The sequence below is a fragment of the Schistosoma haematobium genome, chromosome 2 (assembly GCF_000699445.3).
Source record: "Schistosoma haematobium chromosome 2, whole genome shotgun sequence".
Taxonomy (NCBI): Eukaryota; Metazoa; Platyhelminthes; class Trematoda; order Strigeidida; family Schistosomatidae; genus Schistosoma; species Schistosoma haematobium.
In genome coordinates this window covers 28,401,636-28,421,000 of record NC_067197.1, presented here as the reverse complement: position 1 = coordinate 28,421,000, position 19,365 = coordinate 28,401,636, and the positions used below count along the sequence as shown (strand labels likewise).

At 31.3% G+C, this 19,365-nt stretch overlaps 1 protein-coding gene across 3 annotated transcripts in view; it reads right to left on the bottom strand.

Moving 5' to 3' along the window:
• Positions 1 to 19,365, bottom strand: part of NPHS1_1 (nephrosis 1, congenital, Finnish type (nephrin)) — a 171,635-nt gene that overhangs the window by 2,232 nt on the left and 150,038 nt on the right. Inside the window, exons 16-24 of one of the 3 annotated variants that reach the window (XM_051214808.1) lie at positions 16,817 to 16,991; positions 15,663 to 15,952; positions 13,940 to 14,098; positions 12,762 to 12,855; positions 10,128 to 10,229; positions 8,552 to 8,923; positions 5,645 to 6,045; positions 2,066 to 2,840; positions 789 to 880 (exon numbers count right to left, since the gene is read on the bottom strand). In XM_051214808.1, coding sequence (XP_051068000.1) covers positions 2,811 to 2,840; positions 5,645 to 6,045; positions 8,552 to 8,923; positions 10,128 to 10,229; positions 12,762 to 12,855; positions 13,940 to 14,098; positions 15,663 to 15,952; positions 16,817 to 16,991 — 1,623 coding nt within the window. In that variant the 3' untranslated portion in view covers positions 789 to 880; positions 2,066 to 2,810. Of the gene's footprint in view, positions 1 to 788; positions 881 to 2,065; positions 3,229 to 5,644; positions 6,046 to 8,551; positions 8,924 to 10,127; positions 10,230 to 12,761; positions 12,856 to 13,939; positions 14,099 to 15,662; positions 15,953 to 16,816; positions 16,992 to 19,365 lie in introns of all 3 variants that reach the window. The other 2 variants (XM_051214807.1, XM_051214809.1) reach the window with 2 other exon arrangements.

Sequence of the window (19,365 nt, the reverse complement as noted above, 5' to 3'; positions counted from 1 at the left end):
AGTAGTAATAGTGTTAGTAATCGTAAAAAAGAAATGAATATAAAAAAAGAGAAAAAAGGAAATCTAGGAATTCAGGTTCTAAAAGAAGGAGTAAATACACGTCTTCCATTGAGGATTCTGAGCTATATCACACAGTTTCTGACCACTAGTTACGATTATCACGTCTACACAAACCAAGTAGTCTACACCTACCTACACCTCTTACATCAGCAATAATTAGTTTCACTGATTGGCGACGCGTCTTGGTTTTGCTACTCGAAGCCATCTTCCACCCTACTTCTACACCAGACAACATCACCCGTTGCGGTAGGTGGTTGTTGGACATACGTAATACATGTCCCGATTCTATCGTTTAATAAGACTTTACAAACTCATCAGTCGGCTTTTTTCCTTTTTACTCTATTCCTAACCTTGGGATTGATTGCTCAGTGGTCTCAAAATACACAAGTGTTGCTTCGAAGACACTTGTAGTTGAATACCAGTAACCAACGAATATCCTCTATTCTTCATGTGTACGATTCATGTATATGAAGTAGAACGATAAACTCATTCTCTCATTGACAGACAGACACCTCGCCTGTATCATAAAAGACGTGAGTTGGCAAAAGCCAAATGAGCTTTCTGAATCTGTGCTGAGATTTTACCGAACATCAGCCTATCAAGACCGATGAGACTTCCAAGGTAAATGAAGTGGTTGATAATTTCAACCACCTTACTTAATTCAAGTGCTAACTTAGCTAAGTAGATTACAACTAGAAATCAAGGATTATGAAGAATAATAAACAAACCTGAGCAGTCGGCCCACCACTGTATTGAATACGTCTAAGTTGATCCGCATAACGACTACGATCGGAATCTTTGTCCTCTTCAGAAAAATTATCTAGAATATTGGATTGATAAGTCGTTAAAAAACGAACGTAATTTAGATTGTCACTAAAATAGTCTTTTAAATTTAATGTCTTAAACTTATCACATCACTGGATACTTTCAGTATATACGTGAACAAACTAGTAGGCTGATTAATTGTACATTAACAATTGAAAAACATTTTTCTAAACCTTCAGTATATTTAAGTGTTCTAGTTTCACTTTTAGTGAATTAAAATGTTATTGGTACCTTGTTTTTAAAACCAACATTGAAGAGCTGGAGACACTTAACGGACGTTTCGTCCTAGTATTTTAGACCGAAAAAATTATTTCAAGATAGGATAAAATTTAGATTGTTTTACTCTCCAGCTTCTCGTATGTGAATAACAAAGGCTATTATCTAAAGTATTTCCAAAGTTTGTGTTGGTTTTAAAAGTGTGACCCATATTTTTTCAGATATGAGAGCCTGATAATATATATATATATATATATATATATATATATATATATATATATATATATATATATATATATGCATAGACAGAGGTCACGACAACGTTATTTCATGTAATTAAGGTGTATCGTTCTTAGCTCGTTCAGAATACTTCTCATTCATTGAAATGCACTTGTCTCATGTTTCGTTGTTTTGTCCAACAATATCTACTAAAATCCTCTGAAGTTAGGCTCTTCAAATGTTTCTTTTCCTGACGCTTAACGTATATCGTCTTCTTAAGTTGAATTGTTTCACTAGTTTAGTTCAGCAGCAATATTTTAGAAGGGTAATCAGCGAAAATCAACAGAGACCATACATCTGAAGTCTGTGTCAACACTAATAGTTAACAGTCCGTTAAAGTTTCTAGCGTTTTTGTAGTCTTCACAGCTCACATTGAAACATTTGATCTACTTTAAGAGAGAGATTTTCTTTCATGTTCTATCTCCATGAACAACATCAAAAGTTCTATGAGTCATTCGGAAGTTTTTGCTAAATTTCAGGGTAAACCTAAATGAATTATTTGACGTATTTATTATACAGGCTATGTAACTTACAATCCTAGAGGTTTAATGTGAGGTTAATTAAGGTCAAAATTTATTCTTAGGAAGTTAAAGAGTATATTCAAGCCGATTTACAAGACCGACTGGCTAAAATTAATCTACTTAAATTTCTAGCTTATATCTATAAATATAAATGATAGACTTACCAATGACAGAATTCTGAGTGTTGAGTGTATGAAATGACTGCTTACTATTATGTAAACTTGATTTTGATTTTAAGCAAGTAGAACAAGAATATGGTAATCGTTTGTGACATTGAATTTGATGGGGTTTGTGCATAGAATATTGTTGTTCACAATTACATTGGTTTTGAAGAGTAAATAAGTCACTAGATATTGCATGAGAAAGATTGTTTACACTTTGTCGATTTTCAAAATGAGGTATATTTTTTCTAGATGTATTCGATTGAATAACTTCTCTTGATGAACAGAAATAACGTGTACTTCCAAAATTAGGTTTTGTCTTGAAGTCATACAATGGAATATAGGGAATTATTGAAGAGACAGAATACCAATATAAACAATTCTTAATATAGCTAACTTACATAACACCGTAATTATGCATGCATATAACGTTCAAATAATTTAGGAAATATTTACTATCTAGGGAAAGAATAGAAAGCATATTAAATATGTTGCACCGGGACGTAGCTTGGAACTAGAACCTGGTCTGTGTGTACAGGGGTTGGTGAGTGTATCATTAAAGGAGTAACAGACATTTCACCATTTACCTCATATAATTTGCTATTATCTTGGGCACAGTTCATCAAAGAATTTGACATCAACAGGGAATCCGATGCACTGGGATCAAGGGATAAAAATATAGGTGTACACGATGAACCCATATTGTAGTTAAACGGTGTACTGTATGAAAATGTTGCTAAATCTGACCCTATATCCATTGATTGAGGATTAAAATGATCTGGAAAAGAGGTTACATTTATAGAGACTATTGGTGAACTCTCACTAGGTATGTTATTTGTATTAAAAAATCCATTGGTCAAATTGTTTCTTTCATTGATATTACTAAATTCAGATTTTCGTTTAATCTGTGAAAATGCAGCTAATCCAGTAGATAATATTTCTGTGGAACTATTAGCTGTTTGATTAGAAACAACATTTTGAACTGATGAATCTATTGAATTATTAACTATAGTTAAACCTATACTATTACTATCTACAGTGATTGAATTATTCACTAAAGCTGTAGAAGAAATTATAGTTTGCAATCGTGTACGATCTTTTATTTTATTATCAATAATAAACTGGTCATTTGTTATTTTTCTATATGAATTAAGATTTTGAAGTGTCTAAATTTATTTAAATAGAATTAATAATTCACAACAATAAATGAAAAGATATTACAACATAAAGAGACAACAAACAAGAGAAAAGAAAAAAAAGAAAAAAAAAAGGAATAATTGAATATGTAGTACAAATTAGTAAGATATTTTAAATCATTATTAAATTATTCATATACAATTTATCAATATTGATGTGTATTGGAAACTGTGTACTTTTTTCCTTGGTTATGTTATAGTAACTATCCTATAATCAATTTTGATTATGGTTCATTTTGGTTAAATCGTTTTATGAACTTATTTAACAGATAATGTTATTAGAACAGTAACAATTCACATATTTCACAAGTTGAAATCATGAGTCAATTGAAGCTAGACCACCATGGAAAACCTGGAAGCACTGGATGGCCGTTTCGTCCTAGTATGGGACTCAGCAGTGCGCATCCACGACCCCGCACCTCGCGGGATTCGAACCCAGGACCTACTGGTTTCGCGCGCGAGCACTTAACCATTAGATCACTGAGCCGGCATCCAACGGTGTTAATTCACATATTTCTTTGTACTGTTATGATCACTAGAATACATGACAGATTCTAGTGAAAATGTTGATTGCTTAAATATTACTCGATGATTCATTCTCCTCCGCATGTATATATGTACTCAAATCTTAGTATTAGCTTTTGCTTTGTCTTGCTTCGCCCAAATGCAATTGGAATATAAATTTACCTATGTAATTGCTTGCACATACTTATTTACCTCTGATATGATGGAAACAAAAGTCAATTTTCGATTGATTCACTCATTATGAGTTATGGTTCAAGATTACTTCCGTTTTGATTCACTGTAATGATTACTCAATGTAGTATTTGTTTCTTTTCTCGTATGATATTTTGTTCTGTATAATACACGATATTCTTGCATCCCATTGATATGAACTATGCTCAGTATGTGTTTTGTTATATATGTGAATTTATCCTAATTATTAATCAAAAAGGGGTATACAACCAATACATAAATGAGTGTATTTTTTACTAGAATTGCCGTTGTGTTTTGGGGTTAATAAATCATTACTTATACCAGTCTTTGTGTTCATACTTTCGCGTCGTGGGAATGGCGGAGGTCCCTCGTTCCGACTATAAGTGATAAGCGTTTCAGACATAACAATCAACGACGACCAGATACATAAAGTAGCATTAAAAGAGCCAAGACAATAAGCATTCAAACGACAAATTATAACAGCCTCTCTGCTTCAAATACACTCGATGTGCTTATAGGTTTATGATCTTTGCTATCCGCTAATGATCTATAGTTGCCACTTTTCATTGCCTTCTGATTTCAAACACCGTTGAAATTTATGTAATAACGGTTACAAGAGTGATTGATTAACGAAGTAAAGCCATTACAATGTTTATGTTAACTAGTGTGCAGGTTCATCAGTGAATATGCTTTTTCAGTAATCACTTAATATTCAAAACTAGTTTACTATTTTTTCTTATCAATACACTCTGTTATATCTAGTAGTTCTGATTATATTATGATCAAAGTTTTTCACATTAGAAAATTGTGATCAGTTTCGGTAAGTGCTTTTAGTTCAGTTTATTTATGTTAATGATATCAGTTAATTAAGTTATTGAGAGTTAGTCTGAACAATGTTGGTAAGTTTTGAATACCATGTTGGGCGAATGCGCTTATCGTAACTAGTAGTTGGAAACGTTGGATGACGTGTTGCAGAATTGCTCATTATGGTCCGGGTGGATTCACTATTTTTCACTATTTTTATACCTTGTTCTTCCACAAATTGTATTGATTGAACCTACTCTTTTGTACTACAACTGTTACTATTCCTGTGGTGGGAACTACTCACAAGAATGTAAATGCATAGTAACTTCTCGCAATAAACACACATGTCTCTCTTCTATTGTAGTGTTTTACATTTTTACTTTTACTATCCTGGTATTTATTTTAATAGTTATATATCACTGAGCTAATTTACTGCATCAACTTAAACCGAAGCCAGTATGTACTGGGTTCTTTGTAGGTTATAACTGATCAACTGATTATTTAACTGAGTTCAGTGACTTACTAGCTTGTTGTAGTCAAGTGATTATATACAAATATATCTTCCATAACAATAACACAGAGAATTTCCCTACAGGTATTAGGACTTTAAAATAAAGAAATCTGATAAAAAGAGCCAAAGTAATTTAAGAGTGCAAGTTGAACACAGTTGAGTGATCAGTTAAAACCTCAATGTATCACTGATATTACCGCAAACAAGTGGTATGTTTTCTGCTACTTACTGCTGGGGACAGTTAACATTTAAATGGTTCATCTTAGGTTCTGTACAGAAAAACGTTATATTGATTTAAATGTATTATGTTAGATATTTATTAATAAATGTTGGTTCAATAAAAAATTAGCTTACACCATAGTAACGAGACTGATTTGGTTGTCTTGGAGTGTGTTGACCATGGCGGGTAGAATGTTTTATGCTTCCATGTTCATGTCTTAATTGATTAACTGGATTTGCTGACGAATAAACTATTCCGAGTTCAGTAGAACCATGACGAGTCATTGGATAATTCAGCGTATTATTGTAATATGGATTTGGAGATGTTAAATGGCGAACCGGATAACTTGTTGTCATTTGATTAGAAGTTAAGTGATTAAAATCTGGATTACTGCTTGTGATGTTATGATTCATCAAATTTCCTTGTTGATCAACATCTGTAGGTATATACTGAGAACATTGAGATGGACAAATATCATGAGGTGCATAACCATGTGTACGGGAAAAATTACCATAAGAGTCTGCTTTTACATAACCTAACAAACAAATAATAATATTGAACAGTGAATGGATGGTAATTAAGCTAGGTTAGGTATTAAGTAATGTCATTAAATTATAAACAGTTGCATATAATACTTCTAAAGCAACAAATATATTTGCAAATCATCCTGAAGGCTTAGAATATTAATAGATAATAAAAAACAGTAAAACTCACATGATTATGGGTTTTATAGTCTTAAAATATTTAGTATTTAGTGACTTCAGTAAGAATAAATTTAACTCTGTTGGGGCAAATTTCTTCGTAAATGGAGTAAGTCACTGGATGAGATTGTTTGACCTATGTGTTATGCCTAATGATCGACCAATAGTTCAGTGTACCGTACTTACTGAAGTTTTTTTAACGTTGAGAGAAAATTGAGAATAGTCAGACCAAAACAAACAACTGCTTCACAAAGTTACTAATTATTAACTTGATACTTAAAAGAATTCCTAATGTTTTTGTCTGGGATTATTGAAATTATCGGAATGGGGATTTGTGGAAATTATAGTAACCTTGATAGTTGAATTCATGAGTTAATCTACGCTAGACCATCATTGAAGAGATGGAAGATCTGAACAACCGTTTTGTCCTAGTATGGAAAACCTCAGTAGTGCGGGACCTTGGATGCGCAGTTCTAAGGAGTCCCATACTAGGACAAAACGGCTGTCCAGAACTTCCACCTTTTCAGTGGTGATCTAGCTTAGACCGACTCATGAGTTCAACTGTTAAAATTATTGAAATTATAAAGAGCACTTGTCAGCCGTTAAAAACTTAGTATTGAGGGTTTCAGCTTATCAGATTATCAAACTTCATTCACGAGAACCTGTATAGACACCCTGAGAGTAACGACTATTTTTTGCACTTGGTTTTTCATTCATATTCTGGCATTAAAAAACCTGACAGTTAAGTTATAATTATTAAATATTAAATATGGTACTTATCAATATTAAGTAGTATGAAATGAAAATGGACTAGTTTTTCCATGCAATTGGTTCCCTTTATGAATTTAAATAGACTAGTTTTTGACTTTCAATAGTCCTCATAGGTACATTCTTTAAGTTGTAAACAGTTACAAACTAACAGCTATGAATGGAATAACATATTTATTATTATATATACTTATTTTAAACCTAAAAAGCTAGAATAAATAGTTCACAGTGAAGAAACTGTGGCTGCTAGAGTCAGAAAAGCTGAAAACAAGGTAGTTATGAGGTATACATTCAGTAGTGAATTGAATGAAGTTATAAAATCTGAAAAACCAGATACTGACAGTCTTATGTGTTTGTAGTAAAACATCCATCCAGTGTCCCCTATTTTCGATGGTTTAGAAACTCGTAGCTAATACTCTCTTTCCATGGAAGAAATCTGTAGAAACAACTATACCAATTATTTGCTGAATTCTAAAAGATTAGAAGATGAATTCCCATTGTTTTCATCCCTGCTTATAGCTACTTCTCTAGAGAACAGATGAACCGAAAAGTTTAGTATATGTAGGCTAAGTAGCTTATCGAATTATATTATCAGTGAATAAATATATATAGGACAAAACGTAGTCTATAATGTATATTATTCATCTTCTAAAGTGATCCTCTTTATTATTATTCCTAAAACTATGAAACAACAATCTTTCACTGGGTAGAAAGTAAAGGGCTATCACTATAGTTCGCACATCTTCTAAATTAAAAGTGGATTCGGATGTGGACAAAAATTTGAGTAGAATCAACAACTGATTGGTACTGTTTTATTGAAAGTAATTTGTAAAATCTACTTAAATTTTCTCATCTATTTTTCCACAGCTAAACTAAGTGTCATTTAGTAAGAAATCATTCATATTTCGTTTATTTCATGTGTAATCAATATATCAGTGAGTGACGATGAACTCTGTATTGAAATAATCAGATACTGTATATTTGTAGCCAATATAGTTATATCTAAGAGTGAACCTTATTGTATTATATATGATTCATGAGTTTAGTACGGTCAGAACATTCATTTTGTATGATGGTCATTTTTTAAAAATTAACTACCAAAAAATTACAGAGTTAAGTTTATTCCAACAGTAGATTTGTACGTGACTATTTATTTATCTAATTAGCTTTTTTATTTTATTGAGATTCGTTATCCTAGTATGAATGATATTACATTGATGTGACAAGTCAGCTTTCTTGAATAGTGTGTGAATGCTTATAACATAAATTAGTGATTAGTGAAATTATAGATTGTATTTTATAGAATAGTTTAGTGTTTAATTATAATGACGAATAGTTTAGATTACAAATTTTTCTGGAGAAGCTATTCAATTTTCTATAAATGACAATAAATTAATGTAGCCATCGACACCATCAATCATCTCCTTAATGGAATAATCGTTTCATCAAAATAATTGATGTGTCATATGTAGGTAATATCAACTAAACTGTAACATATATATGGCTTTTTATCTTCTATTCTGTTTATCAGTTAATTTATATAAAGATAGAAAGTCAGTAAAATTACGTTACCTGAACTTGTGAGTTTTTTTTTGTTAGGTGGACAACATATACATGTTGTACTGATATCTGTATCTACAAAATTATCATTTTGATCAATAAAAGATGATTGAAGATGTGCTTTCATATCAGTGCCAGATTGATCATGACGTGTTAATGCAACTCCATTTGTCATAGTAACTCCTTGATCAGATTTATATTGTCGTCTTCTCATCATATTACGATGACGACGTCGTTTAATTAAGAAAATAATAACTATGACATTAATAAGAAGAATAACAAATCCAAAAACACATGCAGATACTATGATTAATAAAGCATTGTCATCTGAATAACCAGAATTTGATAAGGGTGGCATAGGTTCGCGTCCATTGTATGAATCTACTATATAATAAAGGTTAATAAAAATAAATTATTCTAAGAATTACGGTATAGAAAATAGAATAATATAATTCCTTTTTAAATAGGCATACTCTTTTTCTTTGAAAGTATCTAGTCAACTGCATAGTCTAAATGAATGATCTAAATTCGTTGAATTATGTTCTTTTTCTATTAAAAATTGTAATTATAAAACCTATATGGAAGTAATTTCTGACACTTGTTAGTGTGAATACATGTCATTTATTGTAAACAGACTAAGAGTTCAAAGTCATCTACAAGACGGCGAGAACATATAGTAACACACTTTCAGCGTGGAAAGATGAAGAAAAAGATTTAATGTCTATCTTTCAAAAGGATGGCTACTCAACCAACTTCATTAAAAATATCAACGAGACGCATCAGCAGAAACAAAACGGAGTACAGAAACGAATAAACGGGTCGTCCTACCATATATTAAAAGGCATTAAAAGTTATGAGATTATTGAAGCCGTTTGGATTAGGTGTGGCACAAAAACCATCAAAATCACTTCAATCAATCCTATTCAAACCAAAAGACGAAGTGACAAAAGAAGAAAAAGCAAACATCATCTACAAAATAAATTGTCCCAAATGTGAAAAACACTACATCGGACAAAGTGGACGCCACCTTCATCTTTGCCTACATGAATGTCAATTAGCGGTCAAACACAATGACATATCCTCGCTTATGTACACGCATGTGGATAACTGTGGACATACATTCGACTGAAAAAATGTTGAGATCTTGGATACAGGGAATTCTAAAAACAGTAGAGAATTTTAAGAAGCTTGGCACTCAGATCAATCAGCAATCATTAAACACATTGAAGCAGATCGAATTTATCGACCAATCAGAAAAAACCATGGACAAATATAGGACCAAGAATCAAACCAATGGAAGATAATTTCAGAATAAAGAGGTAAATAATAACAGGCTAAAGGTCAACAATACTCATTGAAGATCGTGGTCTACAGGACAAACTGTGAGTCAAATGTGGAAAAGTTTAAACACTTCCTTTCTAGCTTAAGTTTGTGCTGATGATGTTGTTCCGAAAAACAATGAAAGTTCTACGACCGAACCATCCAGCTCAGAGAAAAAATTCCATCAAAATCATTTACATAAATTACAAATTTTTCCCACCACCTCACAGTTTTATTCATGGAACTAATCACTGGTGAAAAAACTTACTTGGTAGTGTTCTTAAATGAATAGGGTCTGTGTAGGCACTAGATCCATGTTTTGAATTCATAGAATTCACACTGACTATGTATTCACTTCCAGGTTTTAAATCTATAAAGAAAAAAAATAGTATAGATGTTAGAATACTGCTGGAAATAATACATGTAATTAACATAATAAAACATGTAGTATAAGTACATTAGAACTAAGAGAATAGAATAGATTGTTCGTTTATTCACAGCAACAATATTCTATTCCTAATAGGTCCCAGTTGAAAGTTGTTCATTAGCATCAACCTTAACGATCCTAATAATAATAATAATAGTGATCAGTCCACCGGTGATTAAAAATAGTTTGTATGAAATAGAACAGTTAAACAACAAATTATTATTCAGTTCTACACACGAATATATGTATGCAAATAAAATGATAACAATATTTTCAATGGTATAAACTGATTAGATGTACAACTTAACTAAGACGAAATATTTAACTAGACTAGAGTTTATCTATGTCTAAACTAAAAGTAACTGAATGATAAGTTAAACTGAAATCATAAGGTTTACTAGACATTTAACTATATAAGTGTGGTGCTTGAATTAACAAATGATTCTCTTGTACCTATTGATTGCTCGATTTCGGATTCTAAATACAATAAATTCGTTCGTGCTTGTCTAGTATTTCTTGATTCGATTGCGTTAATTCTGGGATTCCTAGTTCATACGATAATTCAAATACTTTCAAACATTATTATAAGTTAAGTTTGACAAATACAATTGAAGTAAACAAGATCATTTTTTAGTTAATTGAATAATTATTTTATTTTGTTTTTTTTAATTAGTTCAATAAATTTAAATTAATGTTTATATAAAAATAGGTTATTACTATTATTTCAAAGTAGAATGTTCTATGCATAGATGGATAGTGGCTAGCAGTGATATCCATCTTTGCTTAAAAAGCCTATCAGCTCACTGAAGAGAATTGTGTACTGTGGCGCAATTTCGTAGATTGGTTGAAGCTAGACATTAACACTGTTGGATACTGGCTCAGTGGTCTAGAGGTTAAGCGCTTGCGTACGAGACTGATAGGTTCTGTGTTCGAATCTCGCGGAGCGCGGGATCGTGGATGCGCACTGTTGAGGAGTCCCATACTACGACGAAACGGCCGTCCAATGCTTCCAGGTTTCCCATGATGGTCAAACTTTAATTTACTCATTTCAACTAGTGAAATTTCTAAAAAGCTTATGACCTAAGGCTATAATCAAGACAATCCGCACAGGATGCACATGTGCCAACAAGAGACTGATCAATTACGATCCTAAATAACAATGGGAAGGTACAAGTAAAACAACACCAAGTAAATTTAGAATGTTTTATTTTTTCCAAGGTTAAATGCTTCCAATTTTAAGAACAATAATTACAAATAACTTGGGTTCTCAAATCTCTTTTAAAATAGATGAACAGTATATTAATGTCATGTATTGTGTAGTATACTCGTTTATAGAGATAATGTGTTAGTGTTACTTGTTAACTAGCAAAATACAAAAATTTTCCGATTAAAAACAATTTTGTTAAACTGAATTTTTTCGTTGATTTCATTCACATACTACTTTTATATCATCCTTTAGATTCCATACTGTATTCTACCTGCGAATAAAATCTTCTCACAGACTAATGAGGTGTTCAAAAATAGTGCATATTATCACAGTTATATGTTGTTACATCACTCCACAAAGTAAAACCTCAACAAAATCAGAGGTTTACCAATTAGAGAATTTGAGATGATGCAATTCTCTTTTGTGAAATATTATATAACCAATAACTTGGTTGATCTGTAGAAGTAAACAATTTGAAATTTCGTTATCCATCTACTTTAAGTTGATATTCAGCTCAGCTCGCATTCTACACAATGTTATGACTTGTGGCCTCGTGCCCTATATATATGAGTAATGATACTGCCAATTGGAGAACAATGATTTATTGACCTGACCAATGACACATAAAACCCGTAAGAGTAGTCTGAAGACTTTATCGGTCCTGATTTCTGCTTAGTCCTGCCTGTTAAGTCCAGAACACCAATCTCAGCATCCGCGATATGTATCATGCATTTCAAACATACTGGGTTTATATACAAATTAAATAAGACAGAAAGATTAGTTCAGCGAAGAGTTCTCTTTTCGGCAAATTCATTTTCAAAGCTGTACAATCGCAAATATATATACTTATTTTTACAGGGTGATAATAATACTGATAATAAACTGCTGTTATACATGGTGACAGTGAGGTTAAATAAACAAAGGTATTAAAAAAATATTTTTAAACAAGGAAAGTTTAATAACAATGTTTATAGCAATTTGAGACATAGTTATGATAGTCTTCAAGAGTTCATACCATAACATTTAAGTCAAAAGTGATTATCTCAGCATGATTTAATATGAATAGGCAGTTTACTGTGAAAACAATGTCTTTTCTTTATTTATGTATAAGCTTTTACAATTTGATTAAAATATTCTGATTACTTGATTAAGACGTAGATACCTACTGAATATTCAAATAATATAATAATCTAATTAGTAACACTTTTGAAAATAGCTATAAACAAAATATGTCGCAAAATTAATACACCATTTAAGACTAAACATACCGGTAATGAAGTACTCAACTCCATTTCGATTATCATTTGATGCTACATCAGCATATTTATACAAACTAATCGAACCAACTTCACGCCAACGAACCTAGCAAATAGTAGAGTTGATTGTGAAAAAATAAATCAGTACATTTAAGGTCACTATAAACTTTAATAATTTGTTGAAATAGTATTTGTATTAAATTGAGCTGAATTTTGAAAAATCGCTGTCTGAATATTACTACAGAGGTTATAATTTGACTCTAGGAATAGGTAATACGAGTTTGAGATTTTACGTAGGAATCACTTATCCAATGATAAGCCAATAAGTAAATCAATAATAAAAATTAAACTACTTGACATTAAATTTCTGAAACATGGGTCGTTTATGACCTAAGTTTATTAGGTTTTGTTTGGATTTCGACCTAGTTGAATACGAGAAGTCAAGATAATCAATTACTAATCTATCACTAAACATGTAAATTACTCAAAAACAGTTGTAGTTTCAAATATTCATATTAGACGTGAAAGACTGTTTTAAGTGTCTCAATAATTAATTTACAGTATTTTCTTTATCGAAACTCCTACTAAAATATTACAGAGAAAATGTATGTCAGTTATATGTGTTATACGTATTAATGTTTCTGAAATGTCTGCTCAGTATATTATATGTTCATCTTCCTGCTCAATAACACCAAGGTTGCTTCCATTCTTCTACGATATTGACTTCATCTTCATAAACTGGGTTCACAAGGAGGTTTATAGATGAGATAAGTTATATGCATGACCTCTTGTTTGATCCCGCTTGATCCTAAAGTAATCCATTATTTAATCATCGAAATCAAATATATATATATGATGACGTTTCGTTATTTTAACAAGTACAGATGAATGATAAGACTTACTTGCCATGATCCTTATGGAAGAGAAAGTCAAAAGATTTGTAGTCAAACTGTGAAGCTGATTTTCCTTCCAATGATAATAATCACTTGCAATAGTGCTGAGAAGTCATACTGAATATCTCTAATTAGCATGTACTTAAAGGCAGTAATTAATTTAATCTCTGGTTATTATCACTACATTGGACAACGTTTCGGAAACACTGCTTTAGGACACTATCTTAGAGTTCCAAATTTATATAATACTTTATTGAATGCCTTAATTTAAGATTTTCCAAAACCCAAAAGACAAACCTGAAACGTTTGTGCCAATCCACCATCAAAACCTTGAGTCCAGGCAACATGCAAAGTCGATGAGGTTGCATTTAGAAGACGAAAATTTATCGGTACATCTGGGGTGGATGTTCCAGACAAATGAATTCCTAGTTGAGCTTCACCTTGTAAGTTGGCCGCCTAAAAGAGAAAATGTCACTAATAGTTTCTAAGATCATAATTAAATCGAGCTATTGTAATGTATGACAAAAAACTATTCGATTCGAGTCTTGTCCAATGATATATTTTGGGTACAAATTGTGAATTTTGAAAAGGATAATTGACGTTTTAATCAAAAGGCTTTATATTTTCTACCTCATCTAAAAACGCAGTCATACTCCTCATTATTGTAAACAATAAAATACAGTAAAGTACTTTTGTACTATACTGAATCTGATTAATTGCTTTTTAACTGAAAATCAATAAGATGATGCTTTTAGATTTCATAACTGACTGTAAGTATTTGAGCAGGCCAGTTTACTTTTATTGAGATGTTTCTAAAAGTTAGTTTTGGTTGAAAATGGTTTACGACACAGAATGGTATAATTTATTGTCCTACCATACAAGGAAAATATAGATATTCAATGACTTTTGGTTTCTAATGGCTCCTCAAAATGTAACTCTGTGATAAAAATTTTTTTCACAACAATGTACTTCACAGTAATTAAAACAAGCAACGTAGTCCATAATTTTGTAGGTATGAACTTATTTTAGGGAAGAAACCATAGGTATATTTGTGGCAACTGAATGAAGGACATAGATACGTCGGGTTTTACAAATTATAGAAGCTCCAAGTAATTGATATTTTAGGATCATACATACGTATAAAATAGTTTGGGCTTAATAACAATATGATTTCACCGCTTACTGGAGTTCCATTATGCATAAGATAAACACCATTGAATAGTATTTTGTTCAGTAGACAAAGTAACCACAACCCATACTACGAATATTTCTAGTCATATGAGAATATGTCCGCTGTCGTTTACATGTGCTGTCAACATGAATATTTGTGGGTTTTGCAAAATTCATTATTTTGAATAGCATATTCCCCTGTTAACGCAATTTTATTTGCCATCAATTAATTGGTTGAAACCCATTTCTGAACATGTATTATTTTTTAAATCAAATGAGGATAGAAATATCTAAACTTTCGATGTTATTCGTTTTACGATATTACACGGTGATCATACAATGCGATCGGTGATAACAAACTCGTTCCTGATATAGTTGAATGTCACAGATTATGCTTTTTCATTAGAATTAGTTTTGAAGAAAGTCATTGACCCCAGATAAATAATAAGCTGTTAGTTGACTGCCTAAAGTTATAAAATTCCTTTATTTGATTTTATACGAAGTAGTGAGAGTGTAGTGTTAACGACTTTCGGATTAAGACACTGTTCATTGTTTTTTTACTTTACAGTGATTTATTAGTTGGCATCAGTTTAACGAAAAAATCAATTTTAAAGTTTGTAGAAGTTGAGAGATGCAAAATCGTGATAAATGCTACAGTAAATGTATGCAAATAAGTCTAAAATAACACCATTTAAGTTAATTTTGTACATATACACATTTTTAAAAAAAGTTATTGCATGAAGCATCTGAGATATCTACTTTCCATCCAAATACACATGACTAGGGTAGATTATTTACTTTAAAAATGTATTTATTTTTGTTCAAAAAATGATTAAACAATTAAACAAACCTGACAACTATAGGAACCAAAGTCATATTTTCTAATATCATTAACAGCTAACTGAGCTTTATATAATCCAGGACGTATATGAGTTAAAAAAGTTTCATATTTTCTCATTCCATTTTTACTATCTGAAGTTTTACTTTGAATTAACGCATCCATTGGGATTAATTTATTATCTTTGAGCCAAGCAATTTGTGGAGTTGGTTCTGTACGAATGTAACATGTTAACCATACTTTGGAACTTTGTTCACCAGCTGCTTTTGTATATCGAGGCAATTGAATTATTTTTGGAGGAACTGTAATGTTATGGAATTAAATAATGTGAAATTGAGAAAGAAAACAGATTTATGAAATTTTTCTACCAAAATATAAATATGGCTTAATAAAAGAAATCAAAATTACAATTCTTGATTTATCACTGAAACATAATGTCGTTTTACATTCACTTGGTGTTGTATAATATATATATATATATATATATGGGCTAAAGTGTGCCTTGGTGTCGGTACAACCCACAAATACTAAAGTGCCTAAATTTTGATATCTTGTCAAATATTTAGAAAAGGGGTTCTTACTGTGAAAACATTTCTTGAACAACTAAAATCTTATAGTTTATTGTAGATCTGAAGAGTGGAGTAGCATAACCTAATAGCTTTCAATATAGGGTTGCGGAGATTGTTGAGTTTTAATTGAGATCATGAATAGATCAATGTTAGACCACTACTGAAAGGCTGGAAGCACAGAACGTTCATTTCTTCCTAATATGGGACTTCCAGGTAGTGAGCACTTACGACCTCTCACACGGGACTTGAACCCAGGACCTACGGATATCGCGTTGACCCTATTTTGATATTTATCATGTACTCATTAGTGACTAACTTCGAAAAGTAATTTTCAGAGTCCCAGTAAGAAGCCGTGATCATGGTGCTACTTCAGAGCAAGGAGTGCCTTCAATATTGAATGAACCGATATCACCCTTAGGAGTCGAACTTGTACAGATTGTCTCAAAGTATATAGCTTCAAATCATGACTCACTATTAGTTACAATGAAAGTCAATCAGCAGAACTTAAACAATATTGAAAAGAATAGTCAGTGGTCAGTTTTTGTTAACTCATTACTTTGTTAAATCAGTTTTTGTGAAAATTCATGAGAAACTTACAATGATACAAAAGATTAAATGTCTTCTTCACTGGTTCACCTATTCCATTACTGACCTCGCAAACATATTTACCAACATCATCTTCTGTAAGTTGATAGATGTAAAATGTACTAGAGATTTGAAACTTATCTTGTTGAAAACACTGAGCAAGCATTTTTGGTTTGTCAACCTGAGACTGGAGAAAATCAAATAAATAAAAAATTACGTTTACTGCTAGACATGTACGATTATACTACACAAACAATCGATTAAATGGTTCATGCACCGAATTTAAATGAATTCGTAACTGTTGATGATTCAAACGTAGGGACTCTAAGAAATAATTTTTATTCTGTAATCATGAAAGCATGTTCAATATGTCTTCGAGCAAATGTTCTGAACTAATACTTTTGTTAGAAAGGGTTTTTGTGGATATTATAGTAATTTCAATAGTTGAGATCATGAGTCAATTGAAGCTAGACCACCATTGCGTTCGCGCAAGAGACCGGAAGTCCTGGGTTCAGAGCTCGCGAGGCGGTATCGTGGATGCGCACTGCTAAGGAATCCCACAATAGGAAGAATTGGCCGTCCAATGCCTCCAGATTTAAATCTATCAGTAATCAGGAAAATAACTTTTGATAAGTAAACGAAGTTTTGTTTAAAATTCAAAATGAACATTGAGAAAGATAGACTTGCTTTAATACATCAGATTTTGAACTATTTGCTCTTATTTAAAGTTACTTTATATCATGAATCATCATTAAGTGAAGAACTATTGGAAATAAAGTATTAACAGATAGCCTATTAGTAATAGTCTTGGATCATTACTTAACAGTGTCCACTAACGACCCAAAAATTGATTTTATTACACTAATTCAGAATTCAGTTGTCTATATTACTAATTTTCGTGTTAGAACTACTGACATTATGTGTAGCAAGTTAAGGAAGGGATAATGGGAATATGCAAATCAATGGATTATAATCGAATATTTTAACTGTAAATTCATTGCGTTAAATATTAACAGATAGTTTGTCATTATATTTATTTCATTATAAATATAGATAGTAATTAATGCTGAATGTTCAAAACATTTTATTTTTTAGATAAGGGAACAAGCAGAAAATTTGATGTTTGTTTAGTAAGCTAATTTACTCCAACTTTATATCAACATTTATTGTTATTATAGGAAACTTAATTTTAACTTCAAATGACTTTCACTATTAAGTTGTAAGTAGTTTGAATAATATTAGTGCATCTTTTACACCATTTTATATTAGTCAGTGTTTTGTATTTGTAAATACACTTAAGTTGTACTTAATCATATCCTATGTCGTCCACAAATCCAGAATTAAGTATTCCTTCCTCTTGTTGGTAATAATCTACCGAATAGTGTTTAGGCTCAAACTACAGAAGGAATTGTTATTATGTCTATAAAGAAGAGATCTGCGTTTTCAGAAAAAGCATGTTTAGCTTTCTATCTTACCTTCTCAGACCCAAGGTCCTATAGACCATTAACAATTCAAATTATGAAATGACTCGATTATACTAATGACTATACCAATCCACTACGTCTTTAAACCATAATTTATCTTATTTAGCTATTATTATAAGTTTTCCTCAATAGTTTATGTGGTGTTCATCCCATATTTTCTATCTTTCAATGTTTTGTAATATGTATTTAAACAACAGGTGTTATTAGAAGTTCACCCATTGTCTCGCTTAACTTACAACCTAATTACTATTCTGTCAACCTGACTTACAAACTGCTTTAAGTATGCATTACATGGATGTTATTTCAACGTCTGTTTGAAAACGATAGCAAAGTAAGTTACTTGATTACTAGCAACCTTAAGTTGACGTCCTGTATCCTGAAAGAAGTATCTATATTAGACTTGAATATTCTTTTTCATCATTAAATTTTTCAAACATGTTTGGTTCTGGTTTAATACTTAACTAATATTAGCCATCTTAATACATTAGACAATTTTATCTAGTCTTTAGTAATGATAGAATTTTATCCATCAAGTTATAATTTGACCATTAGTCCAAGTGATCAGTTATTATTAAGTAATAATGTCTCTGATTGTGAAGCCGGATAACTCAAGTACGAATTCCAGGAGGTGCATCAGTGACACTATGATTACAGATAATGAATAGCAAATACAATGAAATTTAAGTCAAAAAGTTTCATGTTGACCACTTTCGCCTGTCTAACATTTAATTATTCTAAGTATATTTGCTTAAAGTACTCTTGACAACAATGCACTTTTATGCATCATTATTTATTTCTTCATTAGATTCTCTATCAATCTCAATAAAATACTCAGTTCATGTTTATTTATTTAGTTTCTTCTTTAAAACAATCGAAGAGATATAACTATCAAGTGTTCACTTTATTACGACATACAATAACTCAAAAACATACCCCACAATCTTAATAATTATACAGACAGTTTTCGGACATTTTAGTTACTTATAAATAAAAAAAACCGAAATGAAAATTTTCTGCTTAGAAACATCCGCTCAACAAAAATGAAAAAAAATGAAGAAATAACATTTGACTAAGTTT